Genomic DNA, 12293 nt, shown 5'->3' on the forward strand with positions numbered 1-12293 from the left:
GAACAAAACAACCCATAAGGATGGAAATGGGACACGCTCAAAACCAGCCTGGGGTGACCCAGAGAATTTTCAACCGATCTCGAGTTTTTGGTCAGTTCAGCATCTGAGCTAATCAAAGCTATTCTGTCTCGATGTCTTTTTAATGGGAATAAAACCTATCTCAAAGTTTTCCCGCTGAAAGTCATGACTTTGCTTTCTGTTGAAGATCCGATTCTGAGCAGTGTCTGCCCAAAGGCGACTCGTGGTGCTTACAGTCTGATTTCGTTCCCCTCTTTGAATTTTTTGGCCGATTTCCATTTCCCGGGGCCCATTCCACCTCCACCAGCTGCGTTATGGGGACCGCAGTGTCCTCCACGGCACCGGCTCTCGGCCCGGTGGGTGCTTCCCACCGTGGCACCGAATGGTTGGGGATGGGGGGGGACCTCTGGGGGCCTCCTGGTCTTGCCCCCTGCCCAAGCAGGTTGCCCAGGAGGCTTTTGATGCTTTTGGTGGAATGAACGATGCTGTAGCCTCTTGTTGTGACATTTCTCTTCTCCTTTCCAGTGCTGAGCCATCCGGGATGCCGCAGAGGAAGCGTTTGCAGCCGGCTGGAGCAGCAGCGGACGTCCTCCTGCAGGTCAAAGGAAAAGGGACTGCCCTCGTGTGCCCGGTCCTCAAGGAAAAGGAAGATGGAGCCCGCCTTTGCCAGATGCCGTGCAGGATGGGTGCGCGCCTGGGATGGTGCCGGCAGCTGTGGCCCCAGAAGATGACACCTGGATTCATGAGTTCCTGTGCACGGATTGCGGCTGGGCAGGATTACCAAAACCATGGCTGACGGATGCCCTCAGCTATGGGAGCAGAGAAGAAAACAGGACGGGGCCACTCTGGAGCCCTTGCACGAGCACTGGGAATGGGTCTGGGGCAAATGTCGCCTCCTGTGGCTATGTGGCAGCTCCAGATGAGTCCTGCGAGCACAGCTCCTCGCGTCCAGCTGAGGATTGTCTTCGGCGACAGCTTAAATCCGCAGCCAGCCCCAGCTCGGAGCTGGCTGGAAGCTCCCCAAATCACTGCTCTAAGGGGGCCCAGCTCGCCGAGAGCCTCAAGCAGCGAGAGGAGCCTGCAGCAGCCCCAGCTCCTGGTGGTCACCACCAAAGCCTCTGAGCACGAGGAGGTGCCTGGAGCATCTCCGTTCACCCTCGCACCCAAGACAGCCCCGGACTCGGGAGGCGTTTCCATTCCACGCGCAGAATTGTTTAAACATTTCGCTTTCGAAGAACAAACTCGGAAACGGGGTAGGGCACGACGCCTCCGCAGCAGCACCCCGGAGGACCGGCCACGACGCTTTAATTGATGGCATCCTGATAGCGTGTCGCGCGGCCGTGCGAGCTCCAGAACTGAGGGGATTAGGGTGTCGCCGAAAACGTGCGGGGCCGTAATTTGAAAAGAGGCAAAACGGGGCTTTTTTTAGAAAGGCCGTTCCAAAAAACTGGTTTTCTGCAAGGAACGTCTGGATCGCATGCGGCCTCGCTCTCCCCAACACCGGGAGCAGGCTGCAGACAAACAACTTCTTGAATTAGATTTCATGGGAAATTAAAGGCATGAAGAGACCTGTCACAAGAATTAAAGTCTGAACCGGAGCCAGACAGCTTCAAACAGATGTTGGTCTTCAGCAGGAGAATATTTCTTTGTTTTACTCGGCATTTTCCCATACAGAAAAGGAACATCTGTTCCGATGCTTTCGCCGTGCTCCTGAGCTGGGCTGGGCTGGGATTAGCCCTGCTGGAAGAGGAGCAAGTGGCCGCCGCGGCCCAGGAGAGCCCTCGTGGCTCTGCTCCTCCTGCAGACGAGGAGGAGACGAGGAGGAGATCGGTTACACTCTGCTCTGGGCTCAGACGAGCACGCTGAAGCAGCCTCTCCTGTTAAACCTCCCCTGTTAAACCTCTCCTGTTAAACCTCTCCTGGTTTAACCTCTCCTGGTTTAACCGGGCTGCTCGGGGAATCCGCACGTTCGTCATGCAGCGACGGGGCTGGGTGAAAACGTGAGATAAAATGTTCAAAAAAACGCCAAAGGTTTTTCATCCTCCTGGAGGCGCTTCAATGAGAAGAATTCTGGGGTTCAGCTGGGGCAAAAAGGCTGGCGTATTTCGGTTATGGCTGCTGTGGCAAAGGCATCCGTAGTCCCCTTCCTCTTTTTGGGACAACTTTTAGGCTGCATTTCTGCCGATGCCTAACGCGTCCTCCGAGCTGGGAGCCGAGATCCAGCTGGGCACAGGGGCCGGGCAGCGCTCCCGCGCTATTTCCCCGTTAAGAGAATCCACTTACTGAACTTGTGACAAAAGCAAAACAAAACCCAAGGTTGGGGCCAAAGATTCCTGATTTCTTTCCCTTCGTTACCCCGAGAACACAAGGCACCCACCGCTCCACACCTCTTCGCAGGCTGCTTGTTCGTAAGACACATCCCAACTGCATCGGACAACTGCGTCCCCGTGACGGTGACCCCGTCGCTGTCCCGGTTTTGGCTCCGGATGCCAGTGAGCCACCAGGCGCTGGATGAGGGCAGCGCGTCCCTCCCGTCCCCTCGCCACCAGGGTGACGTTTTTCCCTGGGCTCACTGCAGCCATTGTGTCTTCCTGCTGGGAGCTGGCGAACGCCTCGTCGAGAGCTTGGGAGCAAACTTCTCGGAGAGCTCTGGTGAGCGCGGGGAGCATCTGGGAGCCAGCTTGGTGCTTTCCCTGCTTTTTTTTTAAAATATTTATTTTATTTTGGGAAGCGGGGTTACTTCTGTCACCTCCGCCCGCTTGCCTAATTGCAGCCATCTTGATCCAGCGGCCCCCAGCCCCCTCTCCCGACGCAGCTCTGGCTATTCACTAATTGAAATGCCTAATGAGGTCCCAGGGGTCTCCTGCAGAGATGGAGCTAATTAGGGGCTCCGCCGCGAACCCGGCGAGCAGCAGCAAACGAAGCAAAGGCTTCCTCGAGCCTGCTCCTCGCGAGGGGCCGGGGGGGCACACCAGATGTCCCATTTCCCCGCTCTGCACCGGGGCAAGGCCGGCGCTCCGCGGGCTCCGGGCTCCTGCCAAAGCAGCTGGTGCAGAGGCGGAGGCTACACTTAATACATTTTAATTAGCATCGTTAAATTCTTCCATTTGCTAATTGTTTCTCCTTTCGGTCCTTTATCCTGACCGGATCAGCCCTCAGGGGAGGGGGCGCGGACACTTGTGGCAAGGTGAGGGCTTTGTCAGCGCCGGGCACCGCGATGTCGCCGGGCCTGGGGAGCGCTCGGTGCCCAAGGGCAGGACGGATCCGTGCGTCCTGGCGGCTCTCGGCCTCTTGGCTCTTCCCTGGAAAGTGGGAAGCAGCTCTGGGAAGCAGCTGGGTGGGACCCAAGGGGAATTTCCTCCTCCTGCTTTGCAGCGGACGGCGATAGCGGCCCTCAGCCCTCCTCTTCCTCTGTGGCCTTGCGGTCTTCCTCGCTGCGTGGGGCCGGGCACGCTCGCCATCCTTTTTATCTTGTTTCAGTCAAGAAAAGGGTCGGAGGAAAGAGAGCCCGGTGCGAGCCACCCGGCGCTGCGCTGATGTCAGCCCCGCGCTCGGTATTTGGGCAGAATTCAGTTCCCAGATATATTGTTGTAAATCCAGAGGAACTTGGCCTCGGTTCAGTTACTCTTGACTTCCAGGGGTGTGAGTGAAAGCCGAATTGGCTGGGCATGCGAAATAGCCTCGCTTGTCTGTTTTAAATCTCAACAAAAGCATCGGGCCAACTGTTCTTCTGTCTCCTTAGAAAGGCAGGCATGGGCAGAACCGAGCCGTTAGGATTATTGGAATGCATTGAATTGAATAGCGGGCTGAAAAAAAGAAAAAGAAAGAAAGAAAAATCAACCACAGAATCCATCATGCTCCGAGGCCAAGTCGGGATTATTCCCCAAAGCATTAGCGCTGCGCAGGACTCGTTCGGTTTGCACGTTGGATGATGCTGTGCTGTTTTTCTGTATTTCAGCGTTAAACAGGGGAGGCTAACGAATTTGTGGCATCCTTGCGGTTCCTTCTGGAGGCACGTGGGACTCGTTGCTGGTCGTTGAAGGTTCAGCAGTGCTCAGCGCCGCAGGAGGGTGCGTTACGGACGAGATGGCTCCGGGGACACCGAGGGAACACCGGGAAGCGCGCGCGGCCTGGCGCGGTCAGACACCTGAAGGCTCTTCTTGGCAAATCCGCTGGTCCAAAGGGGAAGGAGCGAGCTGAGCGGGAGGGCAGCTGGGATTTGTGCCTATAAATCAAACTGCGGAGGCTCGGCGGCACCACTCACACGCCTGGAGGCCCGGTATCAGAAGTCGTGGTTTGGGGAGGGCAGGGAAAGCTGGGGTGAAACCTCACGAAGAACGATGCGACCCCTGCCCAATTCCCCTCGCCGAGGGACAGAGCCGAGCTCGCCGGGTGGCAGCGAGGAACACGAGACCCAGGAACGTTTGGAACTTTTTATTTTACCAGAATCCCCCCCAAAAAGCCCCCAGACATCAGTGCCTGGCAGGAGACAACCCCAGAGCACCTCTGGACGGCTGAGGTGACGCGGGGCTGGAAGGCAGCGAGTGACGGCAGCGGCAGGACCACGGCGCTGAGGGGGTGACGGCAGCGAGGGGCTCGGCCCTGGAACCGTCCCCGGTTTGGGGCAATATCCTCGGAAACGCAGAGCGCCTGCCTGCAGGGTGCAACGGGGGGCGCAGCGAGCACACCCCAGGGGAAATACGGAAACGGAGAAGGGAGGCGCAGCGGGACGTGACCCGCCAGTTCCTGGGAGCCACACGGGGCCCGGGAGCGGCCCCAAAACCGGCCGCTTTGGCCCCAAAACGCCGCTTCCGGCCCGGGCTGGAGCGCGCCGTGCTGAGGCCCGCAGGGTGACAAGCCCCGCCCACTCCGGCTAAGCCACGCCCCCACCCCACAAAGCCACGCCCACCGCTCTCCCCACCAACAAGCCCCGCCCACGCCCAGTAGCCCCGCCCCTGCCGTTAGCCCCGCCCCTCTTCTCGCCAAGCCCCGCCCCGCCTCACACGAAGCCCCGCCCCGCACGCGGCTCTTGGCCGCTCCCTCTCGCCCTGCCCCCTTCTCGCGAGATCTCCTCCCGGAAGCGGCGCCGCCTGGCCGGAAGCGGAAGCGGGCCGGGTGGTCGGAGCGGGGCTGCCATGGCGCTGCGGATGCTGCTGCTGCTGCTGCTGCTCGGCGCCGGGACCGGGACCGGGGGTGAGCGGGGGCCCTGGGACCGCGAGGGGGAGCCCGGGGGGGGCTGGGTCCCGCTGGGGTACGTGCAGACTCTCGGCTTTTCGCCCCCCGGGGGGCTGCGTATGGGGCTTCGGGGCCGCCCGCCCCGGTTTGGGCCCTTTGGGCCGCCCCGTTCCGTCCCCCGGGCCGGGGCTGCCGCACGGGAGCTTTTAGCGTTGGCTGCGGGCGGTGACGGCGGTCTGTGTGCTCGTTGCAGGTGCGGGGCAGGGCGCGGAGCTCCCCGAGGCCCGCAGCACCCCCGGGAACGCTGAGGGATCGCTGCCCGGTGCCCCCGAGCGGCTGGAAAGCCGGCCCGGCGGGAGCCACGGCCTGCCCGGCGGGAACCGAGCGTGGGGGGAGAGCTCGGAGTCGTTGGCAGCCCACAGCAGAAAGGTAAAACGGGAGCAGAACACGGGTAACGGGAACCAGAGCAATCCCCCGAGTGACAGAGGCAACAACGGGGAGCCGCAGAGCAGCAGCACCCAGCACCAGGACAACGACAACACCAGTGACGAAGATCGCCGGCAGCATGGCAGCAGCACTGGTGGGCAACACCAGAATGATGTCAACAGCAGCAGTCAGAACGGCAAAGATAAAGAAGGCAAAAATGAGCCAAATGGCGTCAGTGACACCGAGACACAGAAGAAAACCCAGCAGGGTGGCGGCAACGATGGTCGTGGCAGCAACGGGGAAGAAAACAACGCTGAGCAGGACAAGAACAAGCAGGTAGACAGCACCCAGCAGCAAGGCAACAACAGGCAGGGAAGTGACGACCAGCAGCAAGACAACAACACGAAGCGAAATGGTGGCCAGCAGCAAGACAACGGGGGGGTGAACAGCAACCAGCAGCAAGACAGCAGCAGCCAGGGACATGGCGGCCAGCAGCAAGGCAACAACAGGCAGGAGAACAGTGACGGGCAGCAAAATGATGACCACCAGGAAGACAGAAACAAGCAGCAAAACGATGCCCAGCAGCAGGACAACAACAACAGGCAGCAAGACGAGGACCAGCAGCAAGACAAGAAGCAGGAAAACAAGGACCACGAGCAAGACAGCAAGACGCAAGAAAACAAGGACCACGAGCGCAACAACAGGCTGGAAAACAGTGACCAGCAGCAAGACAACAACAGGCAGGAAAACAAGGACCAGCAGCACGACAACAACGGGCAGGAAAACAAGGACCAGCAGCGCGACGACAACAGGCAGGAAAACAAGGACCAGCAGCGCGACGACAACAGGCAGGAAAACAAGGACCAGCAGCGCGACGACAACAGGCAGGAAAACAAGGACCAGCAGCGCGACGACAACAGGCAGGAAAACAAGGACCAGCAGCGCGACGACAACAGGCAGGAAAACAAGGACCAGCAGCGCGACAACAACAGGCAGGAAAACAAGGACCAGCAGCATGACAACAGGCAGGAAAACAAGGACCAGCAGCAAGACAACAACAGGCAGGAAAACAGCAAAAATGAGCAAGACAGCAGCAGGCAGCAAACTGGCAACCGCCAGGAAGAGAGCAACGTGAAGGAAAATGGAAGCCAGCAGCACACCGACAGGCAGGAAAGCAGCGACACCAACAAGCAAGGCAGCAGCCAGGGCGCTCAGACGGGCTCACAGAGAGAGAAAAACCCATCGTCGCAGTCGTCCGTACCCCTTCGTGACAACGAAGGCTCTCCAGACAGCGGGGAGCTCCAAGAGGAAGAGGGTGGGGGTGGGAACGGCAACGGGGGCTCCTCGGTTAGTAAGGGGAGAGAGAAGAGCATCCCCGCCGCTCCCAGGGAGCAGTCGGAGAACAGCCACTTCTTTGCCTATCTGGTGACCACGGCCATCGTTGTCGCTGCCCTGTACGTCGCCTACCACAACAAGCGCAAGGTGAGTGCCTCTGCTCCTCGCCCGGACCGCGCCTTGTGGGCTGGGAGCTTCCTGCCAGACTGTCTGGGACGTGCTCGGCTGCAGCCCTTTCCCCTCTGCTGCTCTGGTTTTTGTCTTTGGTTTCCTGCCAAAGCCTCCCGTTCGCTGAGCGTTAATGTCGCTGAGGGTTAATGTCGATCTGAGCCCCGGTCTCAGCAGCTCTGGGGTGAACAGAGGGGTGTTGTGGCATGTTTTTGGGATGAATTTGGGTGTTGTGGCGTGTTTTTGGGATGAATTTGGGTGTTGTGACGGGTTTTTGGGATGAACAGAGGGGAGTTGTGACGAGGAAGGTGGGTCTCCATGGAAATCGGGTGGCCTCAGCTCCGGCAGTTATTTTCAGCTCCGAGAAATGGAGCTGGGAGAGGAGGAAAGGAAACGACGTGTGAAGTTACCCCGTGCCTCTCACAGACGAGGAGTTTTCTGTAGCAGGTTGCAAAAGACTTGTCTTTAAATAGCAGCGCACGGAGGGACGCAGCTCAAGAGGACAGAGCTGTTGTCCTCTGCTGCTTTTTCCCTCCTGCAAAGCTATTTTTGAGGTGGGGAAAAAGAGAACAGCTTCTTACTGTTCTCTGCCTGTTAGGCAAAGCTCCTCGTTGCCTGCTTTCAATCTTAGCTGCATTTAAATTATGACACTTGTTTGTTTCGAGTGCTTTTTCAAATGAAACACGGGCTTTAGACGGAGGTAAGTGGAGCTTGTCCTTGGCTCAGCGGAAGTTTGGCTCTGTTTGAAGTGAGAAGAAGGTATTTGGTTGTTACTGACCTGCCCGCGTTGGCCCTGCCTCTCTCTCTCTCCAAAGATCATCGCTTTTGCTCTGGAAGGGAAAAGATCGAAAGGCGGTCGACGGCCCAAATCTGGCGATTACCAGAGGCTGGATCAAAAGGTAAGGCCTGCCTGATCTGCCGGCTCAAACCTCCCCATTTCCCCTTCCCAGGGTTTGGGGAAGTTGTTTGCCCTGCCAGGAATTTCCTGACTTGCCCCCGGGGTGCGGTCAGGTGGCCGGGCAGTTGGAAAGGGCTCGGCTTTTGTTTGAAAGTTCCTCAGCGAGGTTCGGCCCTCTGAAGGCCTGGTGCTTTCTTAGGGTAATTGCTTAAACCTCTCGTTTTGCCTTTCCAGATCTAGATTCCTCCTCAGGTGTCGAATGGAACAAGGATGCCCGGCGCTGGAATCCTGGGACCCCACCGACTGCCCTGCTGTAGCACTCTGAATCGTAGCTTTGCTGTCGTCTTCGGACTTCAGAGAACAGGAAGGAGAAATGCTTCTAGATCTGCACCTGCACCTTGGTAACGTTAAACCTCTCACTTCCTTAAAACGCATTTCTCCTGCCCCAGCTGCCTGAAGGTGAGCTGCTTTTCTGCCCGGGCGTCCAGGCTCTTGTCTGTGGCGCGCGAAAAGCCAGCTCCCGGCACCTGGCAGAACTCCTGTGTCCGACTGAAGTGGAATCGGCCATCTACTGTACTGACGTCTGCTCTTGAAAAAAGTCTGCCTGCGAAATGAGCCATCTGGTTGTCTCCTCTGAGTCCTAGAGCTGCCTTCGGAACCAGCACAGAGATCTCTTCCTCTGTCCTTTCTATTTGGATGCTAAGGTTCGGAGTGAGGCTGATTGCACTAGCTTGGAAATCATCCGCCACGGACCCTGATTTGATTTTCCTGCTTTCTTTCTCCCTGTGATGAAGAAAATGTCTGTCTGACATCGAGGTTTCTCTGTAACGCGCTTCTTGGGAGGTGCTGGAGCTTGTCCCTGGCCCTTTTGCTGTAGCTTAAACTTCCTCTACCTGCCTCGTGGAGGTTGCGCTCCGCGAGGCTCATTCCCTCGCAGTCCCCACGGCTCGGGTGCTCGCCCTGACGGTGGCGTTCGGTTGGAGGCTGTGAAGGGGCCGCTCAGGCTTACGGAGCCCTGTGCCAAATCGCTGCGGTCGAGTTGTGGCGGACTCGAGAGACTTCATTTCCTCCCTGCTGTAGGATGTCGCCGTGTGGTAGCGCGAGGTGTGCGGTAATCCGGCAGCGTTTGGGATGGGCGAAACTCGCAGCCCTTCAGCCCCCTTCCTCAGAAACGCCGCGCCGAGGCCCGTGAGCGTTCAGCGCTCTTCTCTGCGGCGCTGAGCCAGCCTCCGCGTCGATCGTGGGGCTCGCTGTGTCCGAGTCCGTGGGTCGGTTCCCGCTGAAGAAGCGCAGCTCCGAGACCGCTGAGGCATGAGGAAGCTGCCGGTCCTGGGACTGCACATAGGTGGGCGCATCGCGGCGTGCTGGGCACCTCGTGGCTCACAGCACCACCTCCGAAGCCGTCGCTGCCCACGGCGGGGCGCGCTGCCTCCACGTGGCTCCTGCGTGGAGACATCTCCCGAGCCAGGTGCCCTGCCCGTGGGAGGCATCGTGGTTGCTCACGCGCCTCTGCCAGCCCCTGCTTTGAGGAGTTTTGTGTCACTGAATGCACACACATGGCCAGCTGCTCGGCGCCGAGCTGGTTGCCTCGGTATCACTGTGCAGCACTTAAACCAGGGCCCGGGACGTACCGGTTGTATTTCAGGCTGCAAAACACGTTGATCGCTGAGTTAGAGCTGTGACGCTGTTCTTATTTTTGTAGTTCTACTCCAAAGATGTTTGTTTGAGACAGGGCATTTTGGGAGGGCGCGCGAAATGCCTGCCAGCTTGTTATTTTGTGCTTTTTTTTCCCCCCGATGTGGGCAGAAAAAAGAAAGGCGTGACGCATGTGGAGTTCTTCACACGGGTAAGCTTCCACGCCCGAAGCTCTTGCCGACCGTACGTGAGTCATCCTCTTGCCGACTGACTGCACAGGAAGAATCCTGTCCCCGTGCGAGCCGCCGAGCTCGGGGGCCGATTTCCCTTCCGCTGGCCGCAGGAGCGCCTCGCGGCGCCAGGCCTGCCCTCCTGCAGCCTCCCGAGGCTGTGGACAAACGGGGATCTGCCTGCGGTCGCTACAGATAGTCACGTTGACAGGGGCCCGGTTTCCTTGCCTGGAGATGAAAGCTGCAGCTCTGTTCTGTTTTTCTTGTGGTTCATTCCTCTTGTAAGAGGGGAGAGGGGGGGCTCTGTGCACAGCTTGACCCACTTAAGAGAAAAATCCTTTTTTTTTTTTTCTTTTTCTTTTTTCCCTAGCTGTCAGCCAGCACAAAGGGAGAGCGGGAGAAAGTCCCTCTTGACTTTAAATAGCTCCCAAGGTTTTCATAGCAAACTTCTGATGCTAAAAGTACTTGCAGAAGCTATTTTGGTGAGCGGGAGCGTGAGGTGGGGGGAAGAGAAAGGAAAACAAGTCTGGGAACATAACCCTGGAGGGACATGCGCTGTCTGGGAGGGGTGGGAGCTCGCTCAACAAGGCGTCGCTGTTTGAGAGATGCCGGCTGCGAAGTCAGGCGCGCTGTCGGGCGGCCGGTGTACGGACAGGATGCGGGGTGGGAGGCGGGGGCTTCTGTCTAGTGCTAGCGGGGGGAAACCGTCTGCCAAGACGTGAAATAGCGCGTGCGTCTGGGCTGCTCCTTCCTGAAGTTTTAGAGTTTGTGCTGTGCTCCTGCTTTGTCCTGTTTCTTTTTTTTTAAAAAAGCATTGAAGAATAGTTTACAAAGGCGTTTTTACAACCTGCTTGCTTTTATATCCCACGAGCTTTTTCAGATGTCTTTCAGTCCTCCGTCACTCCGAGTTCTGGTGGAAATCCCACCCCCGTTGAGAGCGCTGGGCTGTTGGTAGCAAGCTGAAGCTTCTGATAGCAGGGCCGCTGTACCTCAGGCGTCTCAGTCGCTGTTCCACTGTCAGGTTGTGCCGGGCAGAGCAGCACGAGCTTTTTACCAGGTTGCCGAGATCGAACCTCACGTCTCTGCCGGAGCTGTCGCCTTGCTTGGTGGCTCCGGCAAAGCGGGAAGGCGCCGAGAGGCCGAGCCAGCACCGAGGGCAGGAGCCTCGGCCGGCAGAGCTCGCGCGGCAGCGGGGGACTCGCAGCTCAGCCTCCTCCTGCCCAGCAGCTCCCAGGTGCCCTCTGTTCCTGGGAGCAGCCTCCGTACCCCAACGGCGTGAAACCTCTGGGAATGACTTCTGTTGATTTCTGTTTTGTTTTGGTTTTTTAATGGGATTTGAATTTATGCAATGCGTTTTGAACTGGTCAAGGTGCGTGGAACCTTTTCCCTTTGGACACAAGACGTTTTTGAATGGATGGTATCTGTCGGTACGTAATTTTTGCCAAACGTTCCTGTTAGGCCAGCTGCCTTGCCAGTTTGAATCAGCAAATGGTTTGTTTTCTGCTGCAGTGCAACGCACCTTGCTTTGAAGGATCAGAATTTTTATATTTCTTTGTACTTTTTTCTGTGTGATAAAGTCAATAAATGATTTAAAAAATACGCTGTTTTCACCTCTGTTTTTTTTTTTTTGTGCATGCGTTATTTGCCTGGTCTTTGAAACCTGGCAGCGACGGTGCAGGTTAGTTCCTCCTTTTGCAAAAAAAAAAAAAGCTTTAGAAAACCCACAAAGTCTTCGAGCTGTGATTTATGTTCTAAGCTTTGTGGGGGAGCCTCGATTCGCACAGGTAAACTCAGACGGCGTGTCACCAAGCACCCTGCAGCCGGAAAGAGCCGAGACAGCCTTCAGCTGCCAGCCTGTGTGAGAAGTTTCCAGACGGTTTCACGGTCGGCTTCGCGATCAGCAGGCGCTTCCCTGCCTGCTGACTTGGTTCCCTCTTCAGGCTGCAGGCTGTGGGGTTAGCGAGGAGCTGAGGCTGCAGTAGCGATGCTTTGAGATTTGTCCTGCTGCATTCCCTCCTTCTCCCACAGGGAGGCTCCCTGAGCAGGACCCAGCGCAGCAACTGAAACTGGGATGGACTGGGATGGACTGGGAAAGAGGGAGCCAAGGGAATCAGGGCCAGGCTGTGTGGGGTGCTGCTGGTGACCAGTCTGGAACGGGGAGAAGAAGCTGCCACAGGCCTGAGCTGCCGCTGCTGAGGGCACCTCGGGGTAGCACCTGCAGCTGCTTCCACATGGAGGAAACTTTCCCCTTTCCTCCACTTTTTCTCTGAAAGGAGAAAATCTGCCCTGCTACGCTCGCCTCCGGCTTGGCTGACCCTGCGGTGTGTGCAAGGGACGGGCTGGAGGAACAGGGAGGGCTGCTTTTTTTTGCCTTTTTTTCCCCCTAGTTGACCCCATTGCTGAGAGAA

The 12293-nt window shown here is 57.7% G+C and overlaps 1 protein-coding gene across 5 annotated transcripts; it reads left to right on the forward strand.

Annotated features, from left to right (window-relative positions):
* The first annotated feature begins 549 nt into the window (after window positions 1-549).
* On the forward strand, window positions 550-10767 carry TGOLN2 (trans-golgi network protein 2). Of its 5 annotated transcripts, none has more exons than XM_080568203.1 (6): window positions 550-2670; window positions 3977-5211; window positions 5447-6611; window positions 6645-7101; window positions 7938-8021; window positions 8255-10767. In XM_080568203.1, the coding sequence occupies exons 2-6, from the start codon at window positions 5154-5156 to the stop codon at window positions 8258-8260; spliced, it is 1770 nt and encodes a 589-aa protein (XP_080424329.1). In that variant the 5' UTR covers window positions 550-2670; window positions 3977-5153; the 3' UTR covers window positions 8261-10767. The 5 variants fall into 5 exon arrangements, with proteins under 5 accessions (XP_080424329.1, XP_080424332.1, XP_080424330.1 ...); XM_080568206.1 differs by having other exon boundaries at window positions 551-2670; window positions 5447-6359; XM_080568204.1 differs by having other exon boundaries at window positions 557-2670; window positions 5447-6575.
* Window positions 10768-12293: the final 1526 nt, after the last annotated feature.

This window comes from Anser brachyrhynchus, assembly GCF_964034855.1.
Source record: "Anser brachyrhynchus genome assembly, chromosome: 26".
NCBI lineage: Eukaryota > Metazoa > Chordata > Aves > Anseriformes > Anatidae > Anser > Anser brachyrhynchus.